At 37.7% G+C, this 25,429-nt stretch overlaps 1 protein-coding gene across 1 annotated transcript in view; it reads left to right on the top strand.

Moving 5' to 3' along the window:
* The window catches only part of PIP5K1B (phosphatidylinositol-4-phosphate 5-kinase type 1 beta), an 88,773-nt gene that overhangs the window by 43,603 nt on the left and 19,741 nt on the right, over nt 1–25,429 (top strand). The window contains exons 8-13 of the mRNA XM_056325783.1: nt 9,268–9,479; nt 11,866–11,949; nt 12,051–12,099; nt 12,644–12,728; nt 18,312–18,467; nt 19,206–19,350. Of these exons, the coding sequence (XP_056181758.1) occupies nt 9,268–9,479; nt 11,866–11,949; nt 12,051–12,099; nt 12,644–12,728; nt 18,312–18,467; nt 19,206–19,350 (731 nt within the window). The remainder of the gene's footprint in view (nt 1–9,267; nt 9,480–11,865; nt 11,950–12,050; nt 12,100–12,643; nt 12,729–18,311; nt 18,468–19,205; nt 19,351–25,429) is intronic.

Consider the following 25,429-nt stretch of genomic DNA (forward strand, 5'->3'; position numbering starts at 1 on the left):
TATTTGAATGGCTACTTGGTATGAGTGATGACTGACCTTGACTTCCAGGGCTTCAAAACTTGTCATCTCTTTTTCCTCTTACTCTGAAATGAGAAAGTTAGTGTAGGCACTGAAATTAAAAATCCATTAAGGAGAGGAAATTTTTGATCTTGCCAGTTTTTCAGGACTAAGAAATTCTCTTCTCTGTTGCTTCTATTTGGATTATATTTTCATTGTTCATGTTTGTAGTCAGAATCGGTAAGAAGTGCTTTTTTCCTGCTTCTTTAATATAAATACCCCCAGCTGGTAGCTCTTCTCCTCCTTAAGCTCCATCACAAAGTGCAGAGGCCTGGCAGAACTTGCTGGTGACAACAAAGGCGGCACTGGAGACCTGCTGTCATCTGTGTCTGCTGTCACTGCATTACCCGCCCCATTCAGCAATGGGCCCACATTTTCCTTGGTCAGTCTTTTACCGCTAATATAGCAGTAGAAGCTTTTCTTTGTGCCCTTAACTTGTGCAAGTCTTAACTCTGTCAGAGCTTTGGCTTCCCTGGCAATAATTGCCATCAGCCAATGTTTTTCAGTTCCTCCTTTATAGCTTGTCTGTCCTCCCCCATCCTGTATGCTGCCTTTTCACATTCAAGCTGTGGCTTCCTTGCTTAGCTGAGCTGGCCTCCTGATACATCTCCTGAGCAGACACGCAGCTCCCTCCCCAGGGAGAGGTAGTAACGGGTACGGCAGCGGTGGTGGTCCGCTGCTGGAGTATCAGTTCTTGTCTGTCACACCTTCCTGCAGATGTGATGAGGAGATGCATGATCTGCTCATTTAGAGGATGAAGCTCTGTGGCTAGTGTGATCTGTTGTGGGCTGGTGCCTCCAGTAGCCACTCCAGATTGTCTGCTTTGGGACAGGGTACAGATTGATAGCATCATCCAGCTCCTGTGTCCCCTGCATGTTACGTTCACACTCAAGATGACAGGGTCTGACAGCTCTGCTCACAGACCCTTTTGCACTTTTTGCACCTTTGCTAAACCAAGGAGTATAACGTTACAGTGTTCCAAAGGATGTAATATTCCTGAGTTTATCATACATACAATGCACACAATTGAAAATTTGAACTAGCTTTCAAGTTCTGGACTATTGCTGAGGCTTGCTACAGCTATACTATCCTTGCTACTGGAGTTACTGGGGTGAGTGGGGAGGTGGAGAGGGAAAGAAGACAGGGACACACTACAGGCAGATAGTACTAAAAATAAATCAACTCACTATCCTGAATAGCTTTCCTCAAAATCTTTGCTTTGAAGCCTTATTCACTTTAGAGTGCTTTAATTTGTAAATCCAATGTGCCAATGTATTTTGTATAATGATAAATACTGAGAGTATTAAAAGGTATTTTTAATAGGTGTGATTTATTTTTAGTAGTCATGCTGTTAGCTACTCTGATCATTGTATAGAATTATGAATTATTTAAGAATAGAGCAGATTTTCCAATTTCCAAATAAAGTTTTTATTATAAATATTAACAGAAACTGTTCTGCTCCTGAATGAGTCCAAAAATTAAAAGCTTTATGGCAGATAAGCAAATACTAAGTAAAAACAACTTTTTTTTTAGTACAACCATTAAAGACAGTTTAAAGTGCATCTGGTGATTTGTAAAAAAAATTTTTTTAAGGTGCAGAAAATTAAGCTCCACATCAAACTTAGCTGCTGTTGTGTTTTTTTATAAACACAGTCCTGCAGAAATTGTTCCTCTGTGGAGAAATACTTAAGTGGGGCAAAGGGTAAGCTATGGCATGTCTTTTGATAGTCTCATATTAGAAAAGAAGATAGAGTTTTATAGAGGTGCTTGCCAAAAATTACTGTAGGAAAGGTACAGCAGCACACCTCATCAGAATATGGTCCAGTGGCTTGATTATGAAAACACTTTTAATATCCTCCCTGTAATCCCTTAAGGTACAGAAGAACTGGTAACTGCTTATTAAAAGAAGGAAAGAAAGAAGTCCCTTTTAAAACTGATAGTGTCATGGTTATACAGAGATACTATTCTACAAACTGTTTCTCATCTAGTTAACTAACAAAGCACATGAATATAACTTCAAACAACTTTAAAGGGAATTTCAGGAGAACTGATAATCACAGGATTATGTATTTCTCAGTCTTTGCTTCACATGCTCACACAGAGAAAGTATGTTCTTGAATTTCAGCTAGTCATATGCAGGAATTTGGGGTATTCTATTAAAAATAGCCTGGTTGTGTTTTTCCCTTCCCGTCTGCTGCTGAATCCAAGAGAAAAGACAATTGAAAAGGGCTAAAAGGAGGAGTGCATGTAAATGCAGTTAGCTCTAATAACTGGGAAAATGGGAAAAAAATGTCCAGGTATTGTTCCTCTTGCTGTTTATGGTGCTGTTAAGGTCTGCTTAGAAAGATACTCACCTGTATGCACTCAGATAACTTCATTTTGTCAGTCAGTGCTCAATTCCCAGTATTTCTTCTTCCTCTTGCATAACACTTTTTCATTTATGTAAATATCAGAGATGAAAAAAATATCTATGCAAATCAAGCAGTATTTATTTATCCTGAAATTTAGGATAAAGTTGCCTAGCAAAATTGCAAAGACATGATATTCTAAAAACTGAAGTTAAGGTTAATTCCACACCTATTCAGAAGAGTGGGGAAAAAGTAAACCAGAGTTTATAAGAGCAGTAGTGATCTTCATTTGTTACTTAAGGATTACTCTTTTCTTAATTAAGTGTATTTAAGATCTGGCCTATAAACTCAAAACTAGTTCTTCTCAGTTAACTTGGTGACCCTAGGGATCCTGTGACACCTGTCACATTTAAAACTACAGTAACAAATGTTGTTTTACACAAAATGACAAGGCAACTCACTATAAAACCAGGGAATTTTGTCTTGCAGGAAGTTATATTTTCTGTCTCAATAGGAGGAGTATTTTTTGAGCTATCAGTTGAAGTGCTAATGACCTACAAGGAGGCAAAGTATGCATGTTTTATGATTTCTTGCTGGGGATATCTCTTCCAAACTCTTGAAGGTGGAAAAATAATTTTCATCTTCTCTCTGTAAATACAGCTATTACTAAAAAGTGAGATTCAAATAATCTCTACTCTTTCCTTCACCTCTTTCCTTAAGGCATATTTTACTGCTTATGAGGAAACCAAAACCTTTCTCTGATGGATGAAGATGGACTTGGTGTTGTTCTCTCTGTGGTAGAACACTTAGTTTTTGTAATTTATACCTGCATTAGAAAATTAGGAGAGTGATTAGATGCCGCATAGGAGTATTGTCAGGATTTTTGTGGCTATTATCTGCATACTGCCTGACGGATTAAAGTTTGTGAACACCATATTTTATGTAGTGGTCACAGTAGGAGTTCAAGTCATGGGTTTTTTTTTCTTTCTCATTGCTTAAAATTTTTCAAGACATGAAGGACAACATGCATTGCTGCTAAGCTTTTTAAGTAGAATTAGAAACCAGACAACAGAGTTCAGCTTTTTGTATTTTGGGATTTCACTTCTGATAATTTTAAATGGAAATTGAGCCTCTTTATTCCAAAGTTTCACTTTACCAGAATTGTTTTTATTTAGTTTGATGCAATATTGTTAGGGCTTCTGTTTTGGTTTTTTCCTTTTTCAGACATTCGGTAGCAATGTTTGGAAATTATCCTGTTGCAGGAAAAGCAAAAGGCATAGTTCATTAGGGGTGCTCTCTACATTTATAAGAATTTCATCTAAGTGTTGAGGAATGTTCTAAGCAAAAGTATGTGGTTACCCATTTTTCATTTGTAAGCTACCATTAGAACAATTAATATATTGATACCTGTATTGCAAAATACCTATTACAGAAGCAATGACAATTAATCCAGTTGTGGTCATGTGTTTTTTGAGAACAACACAACAATTTCAAGGTGTTTTTACTAGTGAGAATTTAATAGGTTTTTAGTCTGCATTTTTCCTTTATCATATTAGCAAAGAACACTATGGACATTTCTAAGGAAATCACATTTTAAAAGTGGCATTAATAGCCTGACTAACAAAGGCAGCTGTAAAGATAAGGACATTCAAGTAAGGAAAGACAGGTAAATGAGTTTGGAAAGCCTTCAGAATGTGCACCTTAATTACAAAGGTGCTGCTTTTGCTAAGTGAAAATGTGGCTTGTTTAGCAGTTCAAAGAACACCATGAACTACAATTTAGGAGCATCGCAAGAGTTTGGAACTAAGTAAAAATTTAAAAAAGAAGTGAAGCATACCAAACATTGACTAACAAAGGCAGCTGTAAAGATAAGGAAATTCAAAGCTGAAGGCAAAGAGGGTCGTATCTTTTAAGTTTCAAGTATCTGTATTATCTTTATCACTGCTGTTCTAGCCAGTTGCTGCAAAAGTCTTAGCTTGGTGGCATGAACACCTGTCTGTTTTGTGCTGAAGCAGCTGTGACAGAGACCTTGTATGATCAAATTTATTCACTGGATTTTTCAAAACCCTTAGTAGTGGGGTGGTTTTGTTGTTTTTCTTGTCTTTTTTTTTTCCCCTCAAAGGGTTTACGCAGATTATTCTTTAACCCAAATAATTTCAGTGACCCATTCTACAGCATGTCCTTAGAAACAGTAGTGTTGGCACAACTTGGAGTATTGAACTGCAACATAGGACAGAAATAATAGATGACATGGCATGGCGTAGGGGTGGAGAATGTGCTGCTAAACTTAGATAAGGGCCTCTTTGTCAGAAATGGTAGCTTGACGAAAATGGACATGTAATGATATTGCAGATGCCTTGTATTTTTCTATATTGTCACTTCTGTAGTATCAATTGACATTCCAAGTTTCTCTTTGCCTCTACTTTGAAAATCAGAAACCAGATTGTAATTTTTAAAACCGTTAGTTAACAGTATGTTTCAAGAATTCTCTTGAAATGGGAAGTGATTCCACAAGCACTTGGGGGTAAGGGGTGATAAGTTTTTTCTAAACCAGACCCATCACATGACATTTGACATTTGTGCATTTGTTTCTAAGAAGTGCTTATTTTGCAAGATGGTCCTTGTGGGATTTTTATGTATCTCCTTATGTTGGAGAGTAATTATTGATTCAGTGTAAGATCAGCCTTCTTTCTGTTATATTAGTTCCTATGTCCCTTTTCCAAAATGCTTGTAGGAGAGGAATTGTTTGATTGTATGGTTGTCCTTTCAGTTTTTGCATTTCATAAGCTTGTGAAATTATATTTTTTTGAGTGGTGTTGTGGTTCTTTTGGTAGAGTTTGGTTCTTTTATGAAAATGACGTGCTGGCTGGAGTTGTTTGTATGGTTAGCAATGTGAATGCAGATTTCTCTGTCAGACACTGCACAGCTTGTGCTGGCTGAATCTAAAATAAAAATTCCACGGCAAAAATACTTGCTTAGCTCTATTAGTCACTGGCTATGACAGTTGAGTGTAACCATGTCTAAGATTGCTTTAACATCTGATTACCTCAGAGAAAAGAAAATCTGATTCAGGGAGTTGTTTTTCCATGTTCTGAAGCATCATGTATTGTGATGCCATTTCACTGGGGTTTTTATGTGGTATGAAAGCAAAATACAGCTTAAGGCTGGAGTGAGTGATGCTTGCCATCTGGAAGTTGTCAGAGGAGCTAAAGCCAGCCTTGCAAGCAGTACTTGGTGACCAGGTGTCAACATCATGTTGACAGAATCTGTGTAGCTAGTGAAATAACACATACATAAATACAAACAAGATGAAATGTTGTGTAAATGAACTGAACATTTACTTGGCATTATTAAATATTACTATCATCAATATAAAAAAATTACCAACTCTTAATAATGCTGTGTACTAACAAATAAGAATATATTTACTGAAATCTCCCAGTGTGATTTTGCTATCAAGTTGCATTTCAGAGTGGTTACATGAGTAAAGATTGAATTTCTCTCACTTTAATGACACAAGGAGTGTATTTCTGGGAGTTGATGTCAATTTCTAGTGATCTCACATGGATAACGTCAGGTGTTTTACAGACCTTTTGCATTTTGCTATGAATATAGCTCTTCAATACTGTGATTTGTTTGAGTACTTTTTTCATTCAATTAGGATCTCATTTTGGTACCTTTGTAGCAAAAACTTGCTGCTGCTTCTCAACAGCAGTTCTATTTAAAATCATCAAAGCTACTTGCAAGCAACCCTCAACCCAGGAAAAGACATGCCTTTTTGTGTTCTTAGAGGATGCTGCATGTTCAGAAATAGCTTGATGTGCTTCATACTGCAACTTTTGCTTGGCAAACTAGATTAATTTGTACAACTGTGTATGCAAAATACTACTTACACGTTTAAATAATAATGATATTTAAAATATTAATATGTGAGAACCCTTCAGATATATTCAACTGGAAATCCCACTGACTGAAGTAAAATTTCTGTCTTAATACAGGCTGGAGAGTTTGACATGAAGTAAGGTTTTGTTGAATGTTGATGTTATGATTCTTCATTGTTGCTCTGGTTAATTATTTCTATCAGAATTTTCCTTAGAAACAAACAGGGCAGTAAAACATGCTTAGATCTGGTCAAAGAATGTGTATTTGCATAAGGAGTGGTTGGTTTGGTTATCAAATTTCTAAGGGGAGGTAATCAGAACTGTGTATGAGACCAGCAGGCAGACAGAGGGCAGGTCATATTATGATATCCTGAAGACACTTTATAGACTGGACAGTCCTGCTTCTTGAGTAGGACCATGAATAGAAGGTCCAGGGGACAAGGGCTAGAGTTCATACGCTATGTGCTATTTGTAAGAATCTGTACTGCAGTTAAGCCGTTGGATGTTTCAATTTCATAATGAACTGGAATAACAAAGATAGCTACTTGTTTTTATGATGTCTTTCAGTAATCCTAGAACAGAGTAGTCCATTGTACAATACAAGTCGTATGGGTTTAAGTGACAGTGGTGAACTGATGCAGTCAGAAAAATAAATGTTATCATATAAGAGGTCCTTGTGGAAGAAGCGGCAGCATGTTTTACCACAGCCTTCCATGAGGCTACATCCAGTCCTAGACGTAGGTTATGTAATTAGTGCAGTTAAATCACAATGTGTCTAATGTAATCTAATTCAAAAGGCGGTAAAGACTAGATTGAAGGCAGAGCTGTCAGCAGTTATGTATATAACTGTAAAATAAAAGTAGCAATGCTTTTTCCAAGCCTGACTAGCTGCTGTAATCTGGCTTTGTGTGAACAGCATTGCTGACTGTACTACTCTAGGTAAGTGGAAGATTAATTGTTGGGTTTTTTTTCAACCTACCCAGAACCTGCTTTCAGTATTTGATGGCAAACATCCCCTGATCACATGTGTTCAATGAATGCATCATATAGTAATTTCTTTTTGAGAAAGTCTGAGTAAAGGGTAGCAATAAACAAGCAGCAAAGAAAATTCTAGAACTTGGCACCAAGTGTCTGTGCCTGTGTCCCTGTTAGCTGCACGATTTTTGCAATTCATGATTGTGAAACAGGAAGTTATTAGCCACCAACATTCCCACACAACGCACAATAAAATTTCATTATCTTCTTGTATGGTAATGTAGGTTACACTTTTTTGTTGTGTCCTGAAATCCTGTGTGAGTTCTGTCATCAGAGGATGATGTGGAGTACTGAGACCCATTAGCAGCCTTTTTCTTGTTCCATTTGAACTAATCCATCTCTGTGCAGGATTACTTTGAGCAAGATCAAACCTACCATGTCTTCTAGATTCCTTCTTTGTGTCTGGAAATCAGAATGAGGCTATGTGTTTCTACACTTAGATTACAGTGTGTTGTGCTTTGTTTCTTCGCTTTAAATGCTTACAGCAGTGCTAAGAGTAAGGCACATTGTTCCTCATGGAAGATAGATGCCAGAGATTGAAAAGAATTCAGCTGTATTGTACATTTGGCTTCTTAATATATAATGAGTACATAAGAAATACAAATGGAGTGGAACAGAGCTTTCCTACCTCTTTGCCTATATACTTGGACATTGGAGTTGAAATTCTGTCTTGGAACATGTTAAGTACTAGTCTCCCTTTTCCTCCTCATACAGTTTTGCAGACTGCTATACTTCTGGTGATTGCCAACAAATCTCATTTTGGATTTGCAAAATGTATCTTAGAGTCTCCAAGCCATCTCAATGTTTTCTCTAAAAATATTTATACCTTGATAGTCTTCATCAAATTTACATACCTGGAGCTACTACTTTTCATTTGCCATCTCTGCAAAATCATGTTTTGTTCTTGTTCACGTATTGCCTTTTAATTCTGTGCCAAAAATGAGACCATTAACTTAGTTAGGGCATTGTGTGCCAAAAGGTATCATGAATTGTTGCTGAGCTACGTGAGACAAAGGAGAGGTGATGAGCGGCACAGCGTATACTTCCTAGTTGCCACTGGGTTTTCTCCCTCCACTTAGCACTGCTGTTAGACAACAGACTTAACACAGTTCCTCTCTGCTAACAGTTTGGTTGTATTACTGGATGTGATCACAGCTTGGTTTAGTTTGTGTTTGCTTACTGACTTGAAATGTATTTCCTTTTAATAGCAGTATGCCAGACTTCATAATGATGGAGCTGACTGGAAACTTATGACAGTATATGTGCTTGAAGGAAGAAAGGGAACTTGCCTGCTGACAGGCAAAAATGGTTGGTAGAGCTAGAGAAGGCTGGTTGGTTAAGTCATGCTTCAGAAATAAAACTGCCTTTGCAGTTTTAGATCTGCCCTATTTAACCTAATAAGGAGAGATGCGTGATTTTTTTTACCCGTATTTCATCAGCTGTTAATGAGAGGGTGATAGTGAATGCTTTTTTTGACATTTGAAAGCTCTACAAGAATACTTTCTCAGTTATAAGCAGGAGGTGGAGGGGAGGTAGAGAGGCAAAATGCTCAGTAGTCTGGAACATGCATTAGAGGTGACTTTAAAAATGTCTGTAGTTCTTAAATATATGATGGCACCATTAATGGAATTTTTGCTATAAATAAAAAAGGTGTTGACTGGACATACCCTCCTTGACTACAAAATAACATCAGGTTACATTTCAGCTATGCATCTTACTTTCCCACTTGTAACAAGAGCCTTGATCTAATCAGATAACTAGCACTTTGACATGTGTGGGTTAGTAAAAGGTTTTTGTTTAATTATAATTTCACACATTTTCCTTGTAAAAGAAATGTGTGCTTTGAAAGCCTATTTTAACTTATGTTTTCAAAATGTTGCTGTGTAATTCATATTGTATGTAGTCTTTTTTTTGTTTCAGTACAGCCATTTCTTCTTTGTTGATAGGTTCTAGAAAGTTTTAAGATCATGGATTACAGTCTGCTGCTGGGAATCCACATACTGAACAGTAATGTGAAGGAAAAGGAAGGAGAGAGTTCCCAGAGCGCATCAGATGTGAAACGTCCTGGAGGGCAGAAAGTTCTCTATTCCACAGCCATGGAGTCTATACAGGGCCCTGGGAAGTCAGGGGACTCTGTCACCACAAAGACAACAAATACGTAAGTGCTGTAGCCTGCTTTTAAGGTTACTATTAAAACATGCACATTCTGTTTCTTCAGTCTGTGCCGTTCGGTATTAAAAGGCAAAACATTCAAGAGTACACTGCATTTCAAGAATTGAAAGATTAAGCCTTTTTTATTTATTTATTTCTAAAAGATGGACCATCGAGATTTGCTGGAGAGCAGAAAATTAGAACTGATTAGTAGATTGATCATCTTCGAATACATGATAGCAAATTTGGTTAGTTTAGACTGACTTATGTGTGCAGAAGGGCATTTATTTATAGAATAGATGTTATGAGACAGCTATTACAAGGTCTCGGGTATAACAGGCTGATGAGCCATAGCAAAAACTATTTATTAACATTGAAGTGGATATTCCTAAGTGGTTGTTTTCACCTCATAGTAGTAGACTCAGTACGCTGAACTGTATTGTCATACCTGTGTACAAGATTTCCCGAGATAAGAACTGCTGCTTTCCTCTTATTCTTCTACCTAGCAAAAACTGCCATAGAAATTTAAGTATGTAGATGATAGCTATTCTGTTGTATACTTTGAGATACATTCAGTGTTAGTGAGAGCATTATGTTCACAATTCTCATTCTACATAATCAGTCCTTCATCGTAATGAGGGTTTAATTTCAAATTAAGGATTTACTCTTCTGGTTCTCAGGGGATCTGTCTAGCAAAATACAGAAACGTGCTTATACCTACAGCAAACAAATGGGAGAATTATGATATTTAGCATTTACAGAGTTTCCAGATGTTCAGATTCCAGAATATATATTAGAGCTGAATTTCACTCAGTTTTTACAGCATCATTCATATTCACACAGAACATGGTGAATGCTCTTGTATGGTACAGAGGTGATATACTGGCAGTTTTGGGACATACTGGGTTTTGGGTTTTGTTTTTTAACTAAAAGCCAAAGCTGATTATATAGGTTATCCAAGAAAGTCCCTGTGGTTAGTATGTATGGAAGCTCACCCTGGATTCCCACATCACTTGAGTTAATGTAGTGCTGCCCAGATTCTGAGCAGTGCAGTACTGCTGCTGAAAGCCTGCTGCAGCGGTTGAGTCCTTCCTTGGCCCCTTCCACTATCTCCTCTCTCATATTGATGTAACTGGTAGCATGACAAACCTCACAAAGGTTGGAGTGGTCTTTCAGAAAAGACCTTGAGCTCAGTCTTCTGCTGTGGTTCATTGTGAGATCATACAAACATGAGGATGAGAGTGGATACCCAGCAACAATAACTGCTGCTTTTGTACTGGATTGAATTTATGGTTGTAGCTTCCAGGAAAAGCTGACTGAATATCGTTTTTTAAACCATTTAACACTTCTGAATGTCTGAACACTTAACTGAGCTGGAGTTTATGGTAATAGGGTTTTACAGTCATCTAAACTCCACTTGTTCTTACATGGGTTCCTTTGTGCCTAGAATAATAAACACACACACTTGACCCTGAAAAAATAATAAAAAACGAGTAGATGGTAGCCCTGTGTTGTTGGGGGAGGTGACCACTGTGCTTTAGCGGCAGAATGGGGAATATACTATGAACTATGTCTTTGGTAGCTTTTCCAGGTGTGTATTATTTGTTTCTAAAACTGTTAAAGTTGCATGTGTTGCATCTTCAATCTCTTTTTCTTCTGGTTTTGTAGAGAGCCCATCAATGTCAACAGAAGCTGACAAACTGAAAATTTTACTTCAGTTTCTGGTTCTAAAAAAAATGACCCTTTTTTCTAGGTGGTGGAGTAAGAAGCAAGGGTCTTAGGATGAGCATCTTGTTCTTTAAGGTCATGGCTGAGTAAATACTCCCAAACAAGTGGAGATCCAGGCAGTCAAGCTTCTCAGCTTGGTACTGTTACTTTTTCTACCACTAATCTGTCTCTAAATAACTTTTTGAAAAGCACATACGTAATTTTTAGTGAAAACTATACAAAACAACCTTTTCAGACTTGAAGTAATATGCAGGCTCTATATAATTTTGCTCCATGTGATCAATAAAGTGACAAAATTCTCCTTCAGCTAGGCAAAATTATTTATTTTCCTTAGTAATAAACTGATGTATACTTTTTCCCAGTTTTCAGGTCATCTAAATTTTTCCAGTTTTCAGATCATCTAAATATTTCCAGTCCTATCTAAAATTTATCCTAAAATACTTTTTGGTTTGAATAGATATTTACCACTGGATCCCAGATACTTTAGATTTGCTATTTAAAATCACTTGCTAAGTGACCCATGTCTGACTGACTTTACACTGTGACATCTAGCTTTAACGTTGTCCTATTTCTTTAGGTTTGCAAGTGGGTACAGTTCACCTCCTAACTGCTGATCAAAGGTATCTTAAAGGGTAACATAACTACATTTTTGTTTTTTCTCTCAGAATGGGAGGTATTCCAGCTAAAAGCCATAGAGGAGAAAAGCTGCTTCTATTTATGGGTATTATTGATATTCTCCAGTCTTACAGGTAAATTGGATTTCAAGTTTTTACTGAATAAGCTATTCTGAAATTAATTACAAATGTGAAAATTTTATAAAGCAGGGCTGATTTTGGTTTTATATGCTTAGGTTAATGAAGAAGTTGGAACATTCATGGAAAGCTCTTGTTTATGATGGGGTAAGTAGATTTTATTTTTTCTTTAACTGCTGATATTTTAGCAATAGAACTTCGAGTTATGTTGACTGGGACAGAGGTAGCTCTAGTATATTTATAGTCTACCATCACCACATGGTTTCCGCTGTTGCTGAAATCTTTTAGGTCCGTTTTCTAATACATGCTTTGATTTTATTTGTTGATTTTTCAAAAAGCAACTAAAATGATTGCCTTGTCCTTATAACTTACACAAGGCAATGGCCACTTAGCAGGACATCAATGAATCTGTAACTGAAAAAAGTACATAATGTGAAAAAAATAATTCCAAATGCTAGGAAGATTTTGCAGAATATAGCTATATAATTCTTAACTCATGATTTCATAGATTAAATACCTAAAGTTCTTGAAGAATTAACCTTTAAAAAGGAAAAACTTGTTAGGATTCACTTGTTTTGAATATGCCTGAAACACATGATATACTTTACCTGAGGTGTCCAACTTCTTTCTTAACAATTTATTTGTAATTTACTTGTGAAAAATGCAACTGAAACCTTTTTCAATCTTGTAGGACACTGTTTCAGTTCACCGACCAAGTTTTTATGCAGACAGATTTTTAAAGTTTATGAATACAAGAGTTTTCAAGAAAATTCAAGGTAAGAAAGTGGTGACTTTTACTCTTTTAGATATTTTTATAATCATTATTTCATAACACTCCTGTCCTGGCAGCGAAAGAATCTTTCTTTTATCATCATGTAGCATTTACACTGCCAGAAGTTGAGTTTTTTCACTGGAGCTAATGTTATAGTACTGTAATAGTAAAATTACAGAGAATTAATTGCTATGTATGTTTTGACACATCAGAGGCATCTGAAGCTAAAACAGGTTCCCGTATATGAGCATTGATACAAAGATAAATTTCATGATCTAATGATGTGTCCAGTCCTCCATCCGTTTTTCGTAGGAATACCCCCATTGATTTCAATTTATTTAATTTGCAAAAGTAAAGATTGTTTACATACCACCTCCAACATGTTTGAAAGGACATTCTTCCCTTTGATATGGATTTATTCTGTGCTTTATGAAGGAAAAAAATCAGAAGTTGGATATTACTAAAGTCTTTTGTCTTTTTCACTATCACCTGTTTCTAGTTTCCCCCTCCACTTCTCCTTCCTTAATCTTCTAATTCATTTTCAAAGCTCAGATACATATCAGTGTTAGCTTCTTACAGGGTGTGATGGGCTGACACTGGCTGGATGCCAGGTGCCCACCAAGCCTCTCTGTCACTCTCCCTTTTCAAGAAAAGGCGCATGGGTCAAGATGCTCCAGCATGGGATCCCCCTGATGGGAGACAGTCCATGAACTTCTCCAACGTGAGTCCTTCCCACAGGAAGCAGTTCTTCACAAACTGCTGTAATGTGGATCCCTTCCATGGGGTGCAGTCCTTCAGGAGCAGACTGCTGCAGCGTAGGTCCCCCATGGGGTCACAAGTCCTGCTGGAAAACCTGCTCCCATGTGGGTTTCTCTCTCTATGAGGCCACAGGCCCTGCCAGAAGCCTGCTCCAGTGTGGGCTTCCCACAGGGTCTCAGCTTCCTTCAGAGCACATCCACCTGCTCCAGCATGTAGTCCCTGGGTGGCAAGGGAGCAGCCTGCCTCACCACGGTCTTCAACACAGGTTGCTGGTGAATCTGTGCTCTCCACCACCTTGACCACCTCCTTCTCCTCCTCATTCACTGACCTTGGTGTCTGCAGAGTTGTTTCTGTCACATATTCTCACTCCTTTCTTCTGGCTGCTGTTGTACAGCAATATTTCCCCCCTTCTTAAATATGTTATCACAGAGGCGCTGCTACTGTCACTGATGGGCTTGGCCTTGGCCAGTGATGGATCCATCCATCTTGGAGCCAGCTGTCATTGTCTCTGTCAAACATGGGGGTACCTTCTAGCAGTTTCTCACAGAAGCCATCCCTGTAGCTCCCTCCACGCTACCAAAACCTCCACACAAAAACCCAATACACAGGGTAAAGAAAAAAAGCCAACAAAACCCACCATCACTACAAAGGGACATGACTACTGAGAGCTGTTCAAAGGCTTAAGTCTTGCAGGAATAATGTAACTGTTGATTGTCACTTCTCTCAAATAAAATTACTTGATTTCTGTAACTTAAAGTAGACCCTGAAACTGTACATCCTCTTAAGTCGTTGGGGATGGAGGGTCAAGCAATCCTGTGTAAGTAAATTCTTCCTGAATGTTGTGCTTTAACGCTTATGGGCAGCTGAGCCCAATACAGACAATCACTCACTCCCACCCTAGTAGGATGGGGGAGAGAATCAAAAGGTTAAAAGTAAGAGAATGAGAGGGTTGAGATAAAGACAGTTTAATAGGGAAAGCAAAAGTTATGTGAGCAAGCACAGCAAAGTAAGGAACCCATCCACACCAGCAGCAGGCAGTTGTTAGGGCACCTCCAGGAAAGCAGAACTTCATCATGTGTAAGGGTTACTTGGGAAGGCCATAACCATGATTGTTTCCCCCTTGCTCATGTTTATCCCATCTCTTATTGCTCAGCATGACATCATATATTCCAGGATATCCCTCTGGTCAGTTGTGGTCAACTGTCCCAGCTGTGTCGCCTTCAAGCTTCTTGTGTACTGTATCAGCACTGCTCAGCAATAAATAAAACCTTAGTGTGCTCTCAGTGCTGGTTTTGTTATAAATCCAAGATGTAGCACCGTAGAGCTGCTACAAAGAAAATTAATTCTCTCCCAGCCAAAACCTGTGCACTGTACCTTCCAATGAGTCCAAATACTGCAGCAATTACCATGTAGGCCTATGAAGTTAGATTTCAGCAAAAATACCGGAGAAATAGCTACCACATTTTGTTTCTTGATTCCGAACTGAAAAGAATAAATTAATGTTGCCTTAGTCCCATGGGGTGAGCAGCATAGATATTTTATCATAATCTGGGTACAGCTATGAAGCAAGCATTAAGGAACAGATTTATTTTCAGACTGGCTGCATTTAGCCTGACTTTAAAAATTAACAGGAGAAAATTAGCTATCATTCAAGAATACACTTCTTGAATATAAGCTCATACTTTCATATCTGCCTTGAATTATAGTTCCTCCAGGTGTGGTATGTATATTCTTATTACACAACTGAAAAAAATAAAATCAAAGTTTAGAGGCTTATCTTCTTACAGGTTTCTTCCATCAAAAGTTCGGATCAGGTTTTATTTTCACTAGAATTTCTATCACTGGAAGTCAATATTTTTCAGACTGTACTAGCCTTCGTAACTCTGCATTTTGTCTAAAGATACCACTTTTCTGAAGACCAGTATACAACTGTTTTTTGAAAGAATCAAATTATTTGGAATAATTTGATTATCATTCCTGTCCACTAAAAACCTGTGTTAGAGACATGGCAGATCAGAACAACATAGATGATTAGGTCGAAAAGAGCAAGAAAGAAGAGACAAAACTAATAAGTAAAACCAACAAGAAATCAGAAGCATAGGTGACAAGTACTTTGTGAAATTACTAAATAGGGTGAAAAAGAATAGAATAGACTGATCAAGAGAAAAAGGTGAGAGTAGGTGAACTAAAAAAAGAAAATAAATTAGATATTTTAAGTGAAGGAGTCTTTAGAATAAAAAGAGATAATTTGATTTAACCCTGATTAGTGGTTCCCTATAGGCATGATACGTTGTGACCACTATTCGGGAAAATAAGACTTTGGGAGAATCTTATAAATATTAATGTACTGATGGATAATTCCTCTATACGTTGGTCATGTTACTGAAAGGCGATTCAGTCTGAAGCATTGCAAGTGCAGGGAAGGATGGTGATGACTGCTGAGATGCATTCAGTGCGTGTGCAGCAAGGAGGGCTGTAGGAAAGACCTGATAAATATAGCAGCAAGGCAAAGACGAGTGCTTGGGGTTCACTGTGGCCAGGCTGCTCTTTGGGGAAAAGCTGTTTTGGTCGTCTGAGCAATGAGGGTCTTTTTTCAAGAATTACAGCAAGTGGTGTAAAATGTTATTGTAAGACATGCAGGTCAGCTGGTATAAATAGTATGCATCCATACTAACTTACAGCTTTACTGCCAAATTAGTTTTTAAATCTGTGGAGGTGCTGAAATTGCACATATTTATTTTTTTTCAGTAAGATAAGAGATATTTCTTCTTAGCCATTAGGAAACAGTGGTTTGGAAGTTTAGAGGTTTTTTATAAAGCAGAGTTCTTGAAAATATAATTTGACTAGCTAGAACTATGTTGGTTATAGAGGAATATAAAATGGATTCTAGTTAGCAATTTGGTAATCCTACCTGTGGAACTGTATTTGGTTTGGGAGTTTGGTTTGAATGTCAAAATGTGGAATAGACACTTGGCTCAAATACTACAGAAGGAGTATTGAGTGTATGGCATTGTGTCAAACTGATAGAAGGTGTTCTGTAGATACCTATTTGACCAGTGTTATGCTGGTCTCTCAACATTAATTATCTGGAGTGAGAAGCAATTGATACAGATAGAGGTAGAACAAAATCCAAATGAAGGATAGAACTAAATGAGATTTAAGTGAAATGAGGATGACTACAAATACTAGTACAAATTAACAACTTTAAGATGTTAAATGTTAAATCCTTCAGAAAATAGTTATTAATATAAAAATAGAAGAACCTAATGTCATGACAGAATATGAAGCAAAATACAGCTGAAAGGAGGAAGGAGCCTCCTGAGACTCAGATGGCTTTCCACCCTAGAATAATTTTGCCAGAGAACTGGTGGGAGCTCTGTTGTCTAAGACAATACTCAAAAGAACTCCTTTGCACTGGTCGAGGGTAAGGAGTAGAAAACTTGATAATTCTGTCTGTTGGGCAAAGTAAATAACTCATGCAGACATGTATGTTTCCTAAACATTTGAGTCTTCATTCGGTTCTTTCTAATTCTGACTGCTAGATTTGTCGGCACAAGACACAACCTGTTCTGTGTTTGAAAGCTACAATGTACAATTAAGGACATCACGACTAATTTTCTCTCTAATCTTAATTTGTCTGTCTCGTTTTTCCAGGCTATTAACCTGTCTTAATATCTCACTCTTAGTGATCTGCTCTGTATATAAGGCTATTAATCTACTTTTATATGGATTAATCATTCAAATGCATTATCATTCTTTCATAAAATGAAGAATTGAGAGTGTTCTTGCCTTCAGGAAAATTGTTTCTAAATTTCGAGTTAGACATGTCAGTTTAAAACTCTTAAAGCCCATTTGAATCTGTGCTTTTTTTCCCCAGTGCACAGAACAAGCCTCCATAAATAACAATAAAGGCATAATAAGCAGATTCAGCCTTCAGAGGCTAGCTCAACAGATATCTACTATGTTATTTTTTAATGATATCCTGGAGCTATGCATCTGATTCTCTTCTTCAGTCTAGCCAAGTGGCTTTGATGCATTTAATTTGAATTTTGTAGTAGAGCACAATATGAACTCTTGCAGTGCATCTGAAGTAACCCTTCAGCCAATGCATGGAGGTCAGCAGCTGGCAACTGAAAAACACTAAATGACTGGCTGGCATCTTTGTGGAGAACTGCAAATGGGGGTCATGGTTCAGTACTAGTGGCAATGGTCAGATGCTAAGAGTTGCACCCAAAATGCCATTGTAAGTAGGCAGGTGCTGGTAAGGATTATAAAGGGGATATTCATACCTGAATGTACAAGCCATCAACATTTTGCAAGTGTTTATTGTACCCAAAGAAGATGTTTGATACATGTCGCTGAAGCGGAAATTCTGCAGTAGTACATCATTATAGTAGCTGTAGTTCAGACCTCAAGGAAATAGTCATAACCTTTCAGAATACTCCAAATGTCTGTTTAGTTTTCCTGTCTCCGTATGTTTTCCTGTATCATTCTGGCTTTGATTATGTGGGTTGATACTCCATATGAGATTTGTAACTGTGTGATGTCAAAGTTGGTTAACTGATGTAATTTTTTTTTTTTTTTTAGTCCTATGTGCAGTAAGAAACCTCAGGAAAAGACAAAAGTACTTCACTCATAGATGAGATAACAAAGCGTTTGGCTCTAGTTTTAGTATAATATTTGATAAGTGGGTTTGTATCTGGTTGTGTTCTTTGTCTGTGTTCAGAAACCCTAACTTTATAGATGGCTTGCTTTTCTGTATGCTGTTAAACATGTGCAAGGTGATCAGATGAAATGATTCAACACCTATGTTCATTTGGCAATGCAGCTTTAAAGTCTTCACCTTCAAAGAAACGGTGCAATTCCATCACAGCCCTAAAGGCAACATCCCAGGAGATAGTGTGTGCGGTTAGCCAGGAGTGGAAGGATGGAAAGCATGGCATTCTTGCTGAAGGACAAAGCTACGCCAGCCTTGATGAAGAGGGTAATATCTTTCAGGTCAACAGCCTAAACAATGTTTTTAAAGGAAGTTAGTAGAAGTTCTGGAAGCCCTGTAACGAGAAAGCTTCCAATCAAAGCTTCAGCATCAAGATTATTCTCATGGAGAGGGTTGTTGGTCATATTTGGCAGAATTGACTTTCAGGAGCAAAACTTAGAATCAAGGTTACAATATGCTGTTAATCTTTGATTTCAGGGGATCCTAAAAAGATTTATTCATCCCAGGTAGCAGATGAAGGCCAGAGCCAGTGCTCTTTTGTTCACTGACTTTTATACAAACATGTCCCATGAAGTGTTTTGAAGCTCAGTTCATTGTTCCCAGAGTCTGTTTGAAGAGGTACAGACTTTGCCCCTCTCAGAGCTCAGCTGGAGCCAGGCTGAAAGGAGAACCAGCTACCTAATCCCATCTGAAAACTGGGCCTTGGTAGTGGAAGACCAGTCCCAGAACTTAGAAAAATTTATCAGATATTCATACTGCTGTTTAATGTTTGACCTTGGTGTTGCTCTGTATTCTGCTGAATGTACTGGCTAGCAACTGAAATTCATTGTGTAACATCAAAGAGTGTGGGTATGGGCACATGAATATTACAGTCTCATCAATTCAAACATTAAGAAACGTCAAGAAGCTGTTGAGAGCACTATGTGACTCCATACACTTGCATAAAGATTCTTGGAATCAATTTGAAATGAAGTTTGCTAATGTTCTTTGTTTTTGTGTATGCAGTACTAGGTTCACACCACCGGCCGGATCTAGTGCCAAGCACTCCATCTCTGTTTGAAGCAGCTTCCTTGGCAACCACAATTTCTTCTTCTTCCTTGAATGTAGATGGGCATTATCAACATGATCAACCTATGCTTTATTCTAGCAGGTAAAGGCTGTATATGTGGTAGAGGATTCCCCAATGTTTTGCTAATAGTCTGACAGTGTTTACAAAGGAAGGGGCCTCTGCAAAAGAAAAAGCAGAAGGGGCAAGTGTCTCTGCAGCTCAGTCTTGAACTCTCCAGTGAAGGAGGGGTGCAATAAGCCTATAGGATTTGTTATATATTTTTTGGTTACTATATGTATTGTGATTGAGGTCACAAAATAGAAAGCATAAACACAGTATACTTTGAATTTTTTGAATGTTCCAAAACTAAACTGGGCATTAAAAACTTGCTTAGGCCTTAGTCTGTGCTGTAAACTGAACTAGATTAAGACCAGCATGGGAAGTACGTCTTGTAAAGCGGCTGTAGCCTCAAAAGCTGCAGAAACCCGTGATGTGCTAGGAAAAGGGACTTACTTTCTGGTTGATCTTTATTCTGAATGTACAGTGCTGAATGATGTGCTTTAAATTCTTTTGAAATGACCATTTTCTGAAGTGAATTTCTATGAAACTTCACCCGTGGGTGTGACTAGAGCCTGTCTAATTTTAACCCAGGAAGGACAAAAAAAGCAGAGTCTCAAGAAGAGTTGTGCAGATGTTTGTGAGCTAGCTCGGATGTGATTTGAGTTGTGTTTGAATATACTTGATCCATGTGACTGTCCAATACCATGCCTATGCTAGGAAGACTTGCTGGGAGATCATCTATTTGTGTGCCTGTACTCTTACCTTGTACACTTGATGTATGCTGTGTTCTTTCGTCTTGCTTGCTTGTGAATCTCTTTACCATGTGTTGTACTGCAAAATAGCTATTTCTTTGTTTTTGTCAAGAGGAGTAACCAGTGTGAACTCATGAATTTTGTTTGGAATAATTTGGAATCCTGGACTACACGATGTCTGTATAAAGTTGGTAAGCTTACTCGTGTGCCAGGATGTAGTTCTTTACTTTAAAACTGCATGTTGTCTAAAAAGATTGAGTTACTTTAAAATCAATCTTGAGGCAGTAGGCTTTTACCACCTATTTAAATTTGACCAACTGCATTTTCATAAGAAGTAATATGACTTGCAATTTGTTGATCAAAGTGATATTTGCAGCTTCCATTTTCATTAGGTTGAAATAAATCTCACTGATGTGGTGTCTTCCATAGGTCTGATGTCTTGCTGTTAAAATTTGGAATGAGGTATGGTTTGGGGTGTTACAAATACGACGTTTTAATTACAAAACCATCACAAGTTGTCCCAAAATGCATTACACAAGCTTTAGGAACTAAAATTACTAGTACACGTTAGTAGAAATAGAGCTCCTTCAATTCAACTTTTGTCAGTCTTGTCCAGTTTGTGACAAAATTAGCTGTAGGATTTCAGTGTTCCATGATCATTTACCAAGTTTTAGCTTTGCTAGAGGTCAGGTTATAGAGTATTGGGGTTTTTTATTTGCTCTAAACATCAAATAAAACTACAGAGCTACTTCAAACTAGCATTAGTCGGCAAAGGAGAGCTCTTTTAGAGTTCAAATTTACTGCAAATAGTACATTTCAAATAATCTTTAGTCTCCATGAGTTAATAGTAGAGAAAAGCTATGAGTAAGTCCTTGATATTTTCCTATGAAGATATTCCAAAATAATTCTAAAATAAATAATGTTTGTAGCAGATCTACACTTTGATTGTATGTTTAGACTTGTTAGTCTCCAGTTGTGATTCAGTCAATGAAGTAACCTAAAATGTAGTACATGTCAATTCTGCAATCACCCTGCACATCCTTATCTTATAAAATCAAATTATAACTGTAGTATCTGCAGTCTGGGTTTGCATACTTTCAATTTGTCAGTACAGCAGAACATGTTCTCTAATACAGCACAGACCTTGCACCAGCATTCATAGATGTGTGGTGTCTCCATGACCTTGCCCTATAGCCCAGAGATCTGCCATGGGGGCTGACCAGTTAGCATCCTTGCTAGTCCAGATGTATCGCCTTCAGCTAGGGCTCAATGGCAGTTTTTTTCTCCTGACCAACGACTGCTTCGTTTCACAATCTCAGCATGTAGAATTCATGAGGATTAGTTTCCCTGTCATAGCTAGTAGCTTGCTTTCAGGATTTAAAAAAGCTGCTAAGCATGCTCAGTTTTAAACTAATTTCTTCAAGATGGTCCTGGGTACTGGCAGTTTTGTACCCATCTCTGCTTCCTGCATCATTGCAGGGAGGTCCTTGCCTCTTCATGGTGCTAAATAATATAGCCAGCTTAAGTTTCGATTATGTTTTTATGGTACATTGAAGGAACTTCGTCCCCCCATGAGAAAAGCTATCAGGCAAATAAAACCACCAAAAAACCCCATGCTACAATGATGCATTGAGTTGTAGGTATCTTAGATTTTTCATGCTGGAGTTCTGCTTTTGAGTATTACAAAATGTTGTAATGCAGGACTCATCACTTTGCCATTTGTCTCTGATAAACAGGAAGGCTGGAGCGGTCCTAGAAAAAAACCTGGAAGAATGATTTGCTTGCTAATGTGAGCCTGCTTTCAGTTGTTAAAATATTTAATTGACTGTAACATTCTGCTTCAAGTTATTTAATAGAATTACAGTTACGCATCTTCTTTGTCAGGCTTTTTCCTCCTCTTTCAAAGTGTCCTGGCACAAAGTACAGAGTACACAGATTTCCTTGTAACCATTCAGAAATCTCTGGTTTAGGGTAATAAAGGGAGATAATCCTGCACAGATAGTAATAATACAGTATCTGTACAGATCCTTAACTCTTATTAATGCTAATGAGTGGTATGTGCCCATACCAGTGAGAGGACAGGTGCCTTTATCTGCCTCATTAAAAAGAAAGCAGTAATACTTTTGGGTACCTTGAAGCACACACTGTATTTTTAATTTTGGGGGGGTGGGAGGGGGGGTAATTACCATCAACCATGAATGTAATCATTTTCCAAGGGGAGGGAAATGGCATTTTATATGAAAAAGAAGCTCAGAACCATCTCTCTTTGAGGATGCTCAGTGTTGTGGTTTTAAGTAAGGAACTGCTGCCTGTGGTTAAGCAGGCAGAGGTGACCTGCTGAGCCAGAGCTAGCTCCTGAGGCTCTGTCATGTGAGGAGGGTTTCTGTAGACCCGGCTTGGTACAGATTAGAACTAACATAACTAATTGGTAGATGATGCACAGCAGCATTTGGAGATTTGTGATTAAGGTAGAAAAGAGAGAATGAACAGCAGTCATAAACATATAGTTACTAGGAATGTTTTTCTGGATTGCTTGAAGAGTCCTTGAAGAGTTAGAGGAAACTCGAGGTGTTACCCAGGCAATGTCAAGAAGAACTGGTAGATGTAGTGAATGAAGGAGCAGAGGGGAGGGGGAAATGGCTGTATTTTTCAGCACAAAAGGAACTTTACCTAAAAAAGGGCAAACATGACATATATTATTCAGCAAATGTAGGCTTTCCTATTTGTCAGAAGAGAGCTGGTTTTTGATTTATGAAGCTGTTTCTCAGTCAGGTGGTTCTGTCATAAGGAATATCAAGTATTCATTTAGTAAGAGAACAGGACTGACTATTGCTTCTGTTAAAATTTTCAAAGATTTTCCACTCCTCAAGTAGGTTTCTATTTGATACAGAGATATTTTAGTACCTAAAAGTCCATTTTCCACTAGAATATATGTTCAGTTTTGAGTCCAAATACCCTTCTTTGAAAGGGTTTGTTTGCTTTATCTTAGGAAATGTAATATTTACATATTCTATCAGGGATTATTTTTATAGAAGAAGTGATAACAGATTTTTTGCCCCCTCGAGATAAAGTTTTCCTAATAAGTATGGATTAATTAAATTAAAGATGACAAATCTGAATGTCCTGAGCAGTATGACTGTTGTCTCAGTTGGCATTGCTTTTACAATTGCAAAGAGCTGAAGGAGGTTAATGCCTTTACAGGTGTTTCTGGAAGTGTTTTAAACCAGAGTTGCAAGGTAGAAGTTTCTTTCCAGTGTATGTTTCAGCATGTCTCATGGCTTCCAGTCACAAAGCCAAATAAAGTCCCATGATGCATAAAGGGGTACTTCACCTCTCTGTCTTTAGAGCAATGCCAAGATACTGCAGGCTGTGGAAGGAGGGACTGCTGAGTTCTTCTGATGATGTTTGAGCCTAGGAAAACAATCTATGTGAAATCTAATTCTTGTTTCTCTTAATGCATTCTGTACCTCCTTTTTGTAAGATGTGTATGTAGTATGGATTTCTGCCTTTTCTTTCCTCTTCTTTCTGCTATTTGGTGTATTTTTCAAGGGTTTGCTTGCTTTACCTTTGCACTGCTGTTTTTGGCGCAGTCCACTTGAAATTTTGGAAGGCTTTGAGGGGCTGTGGTTTTCTTTTCTCTTACACTGTCAAAATGTCTTGAAATGACCAAACTTAGAACTGAAATGCCCCGTGACTTGACATGTCTCATTTTCAAAGACAGCTTAGAAACATCTGGGAGTGGAAGGGATTTGTAGGTATTCATTTTCCTGTTGTAAGAAGTGCTTAATCACACCTTTTGCCAGTCTGGTTTTCTGTGTAAACAAACTTCTGTGTGTTAAGTTTAAATGTTCTGTCTGTTCACTCACCACCCTTAGCTTCTGAAGCTTAGACAGACTTGTCTGAATGTGAGTCAAAGTGAATTAAATTCGTGCAAGCTTCATGAGAACAAGCAGCTAGGTGGAGGAAGAAAGCTTGAATGCGCTAATGCTAGTAATAGATGCAGTGAGACACTGGGGGAATCCCCATGGGAAAAAGAAAATTAGACTATGATTGAAGCAACATGTAGTTGGGGCTTAAAGAAAAACAAGGCTTTCCCAATACTCCTGCGATGGAATTATTTTGCTATTTTTTTTCTTTTTCAATTAAGAACCAAGATAAAACAGACTGCTTTAGCAAGAGGGCAACAGCACAGTTGAGCACACTCATTGTGGCTGACCATTACTGAATGGGAGAAAGTAACTGCAAAAATGGGGTGGTTTGCTTGGCTTTTCTTTATTTTCCAGTCTAAAAATTAAGGATGAGAACTCAGTACACTGTTGAAATTGTAAAAAACCTCTGTTCAGCTGAAGTGTTCTTTCTGATACACTGTGTATATAGGGATTTCTCTTGTTCTTTCCTGTGCTTCCCCCCCAGTTTGTCTTTGCCTTACCAAAAGTCTGCGTTAAAACTGGCAATCAATGCAACTGTAATGATGCTGTTGCAGAAATTTGAACTTCTAGCTATCAACTGCTGACAGCATGTGTGTTGCTGTTAAGAGATTAATTATGAGAATTTTTTTTACTCTTTTATGAAGAAGTTCCATGTATATGTCAGTTTCAACTCAGTTATTTAATTTGAAAAAAAGGCTGTAATTTGTAAATCTCATTAATGTGCTGGTAGAAGCTATATTTTGTTGTATCTGAAGAGCTTTGTACACTTTAAGGTGTACTGTCATTATTTTTTTTTCTTCCTATTATAGGATTACAGCTGTAGTAGTTAATAACATATCTAAATACTAGTGCCTAATGTGTAGAAGTGTTCAGGGGTACTTAATCAAGTGAACAATTTATGTTTATTTACTTCTCCATTATACTTTGTTGGAACAATACTGTGACAAGGTTAACAGAGCAAGAAACATAGCAGAAAAGCAGGTGGAAGCATACTGGTTTAAAGAGCATAACACTGCTACCTGCAGTCCTGAAGAAGCACCAAAAAAAACCATTGTTGGGCCAAAGGCTAATATATATTGCATTTAACCTTACAGTTTGGTATTTTCTTGATGATACAGGCTGGTATGAAGAAAACAATGTCATCTAAGTGAACAGAAAACCCCCTTCTCTGTTGCTGTTGGAAGTTAGTATTTGGGTTTATTGTACTTGGTTTATGAAGTGTTCATAGGAATAGAAGAGATAATCTTTCTTGCCATGTAAGTACTTGTCCTGGACACATCTCAAAATACAAAATTTCAGTCACAGACTTCAAAAGTGAAGTGTAAAGCACATCTGGATGATGCACCAATTATTTACTAAGGCATGTCTAAATTTTAATGGTTTAAGCCTCATACATACACCTAGTATGATGATCTCTATTGCATAGAGTTCATAGTCTTA

Source organism: Falco biarmicus, chromosome Z (assembly GCF_023638135.1).
Source record: "Falco biarmicus isolate bFalBia1 chromosome Z, bFalBia1.pri, whole genome shotgun sequence".
Taxonomy (NCBI): Eukaryota; Metazoa; Chordata; class Aves; order Falconiformes; family Falconidae; genus Falco; species Falco biarmicus.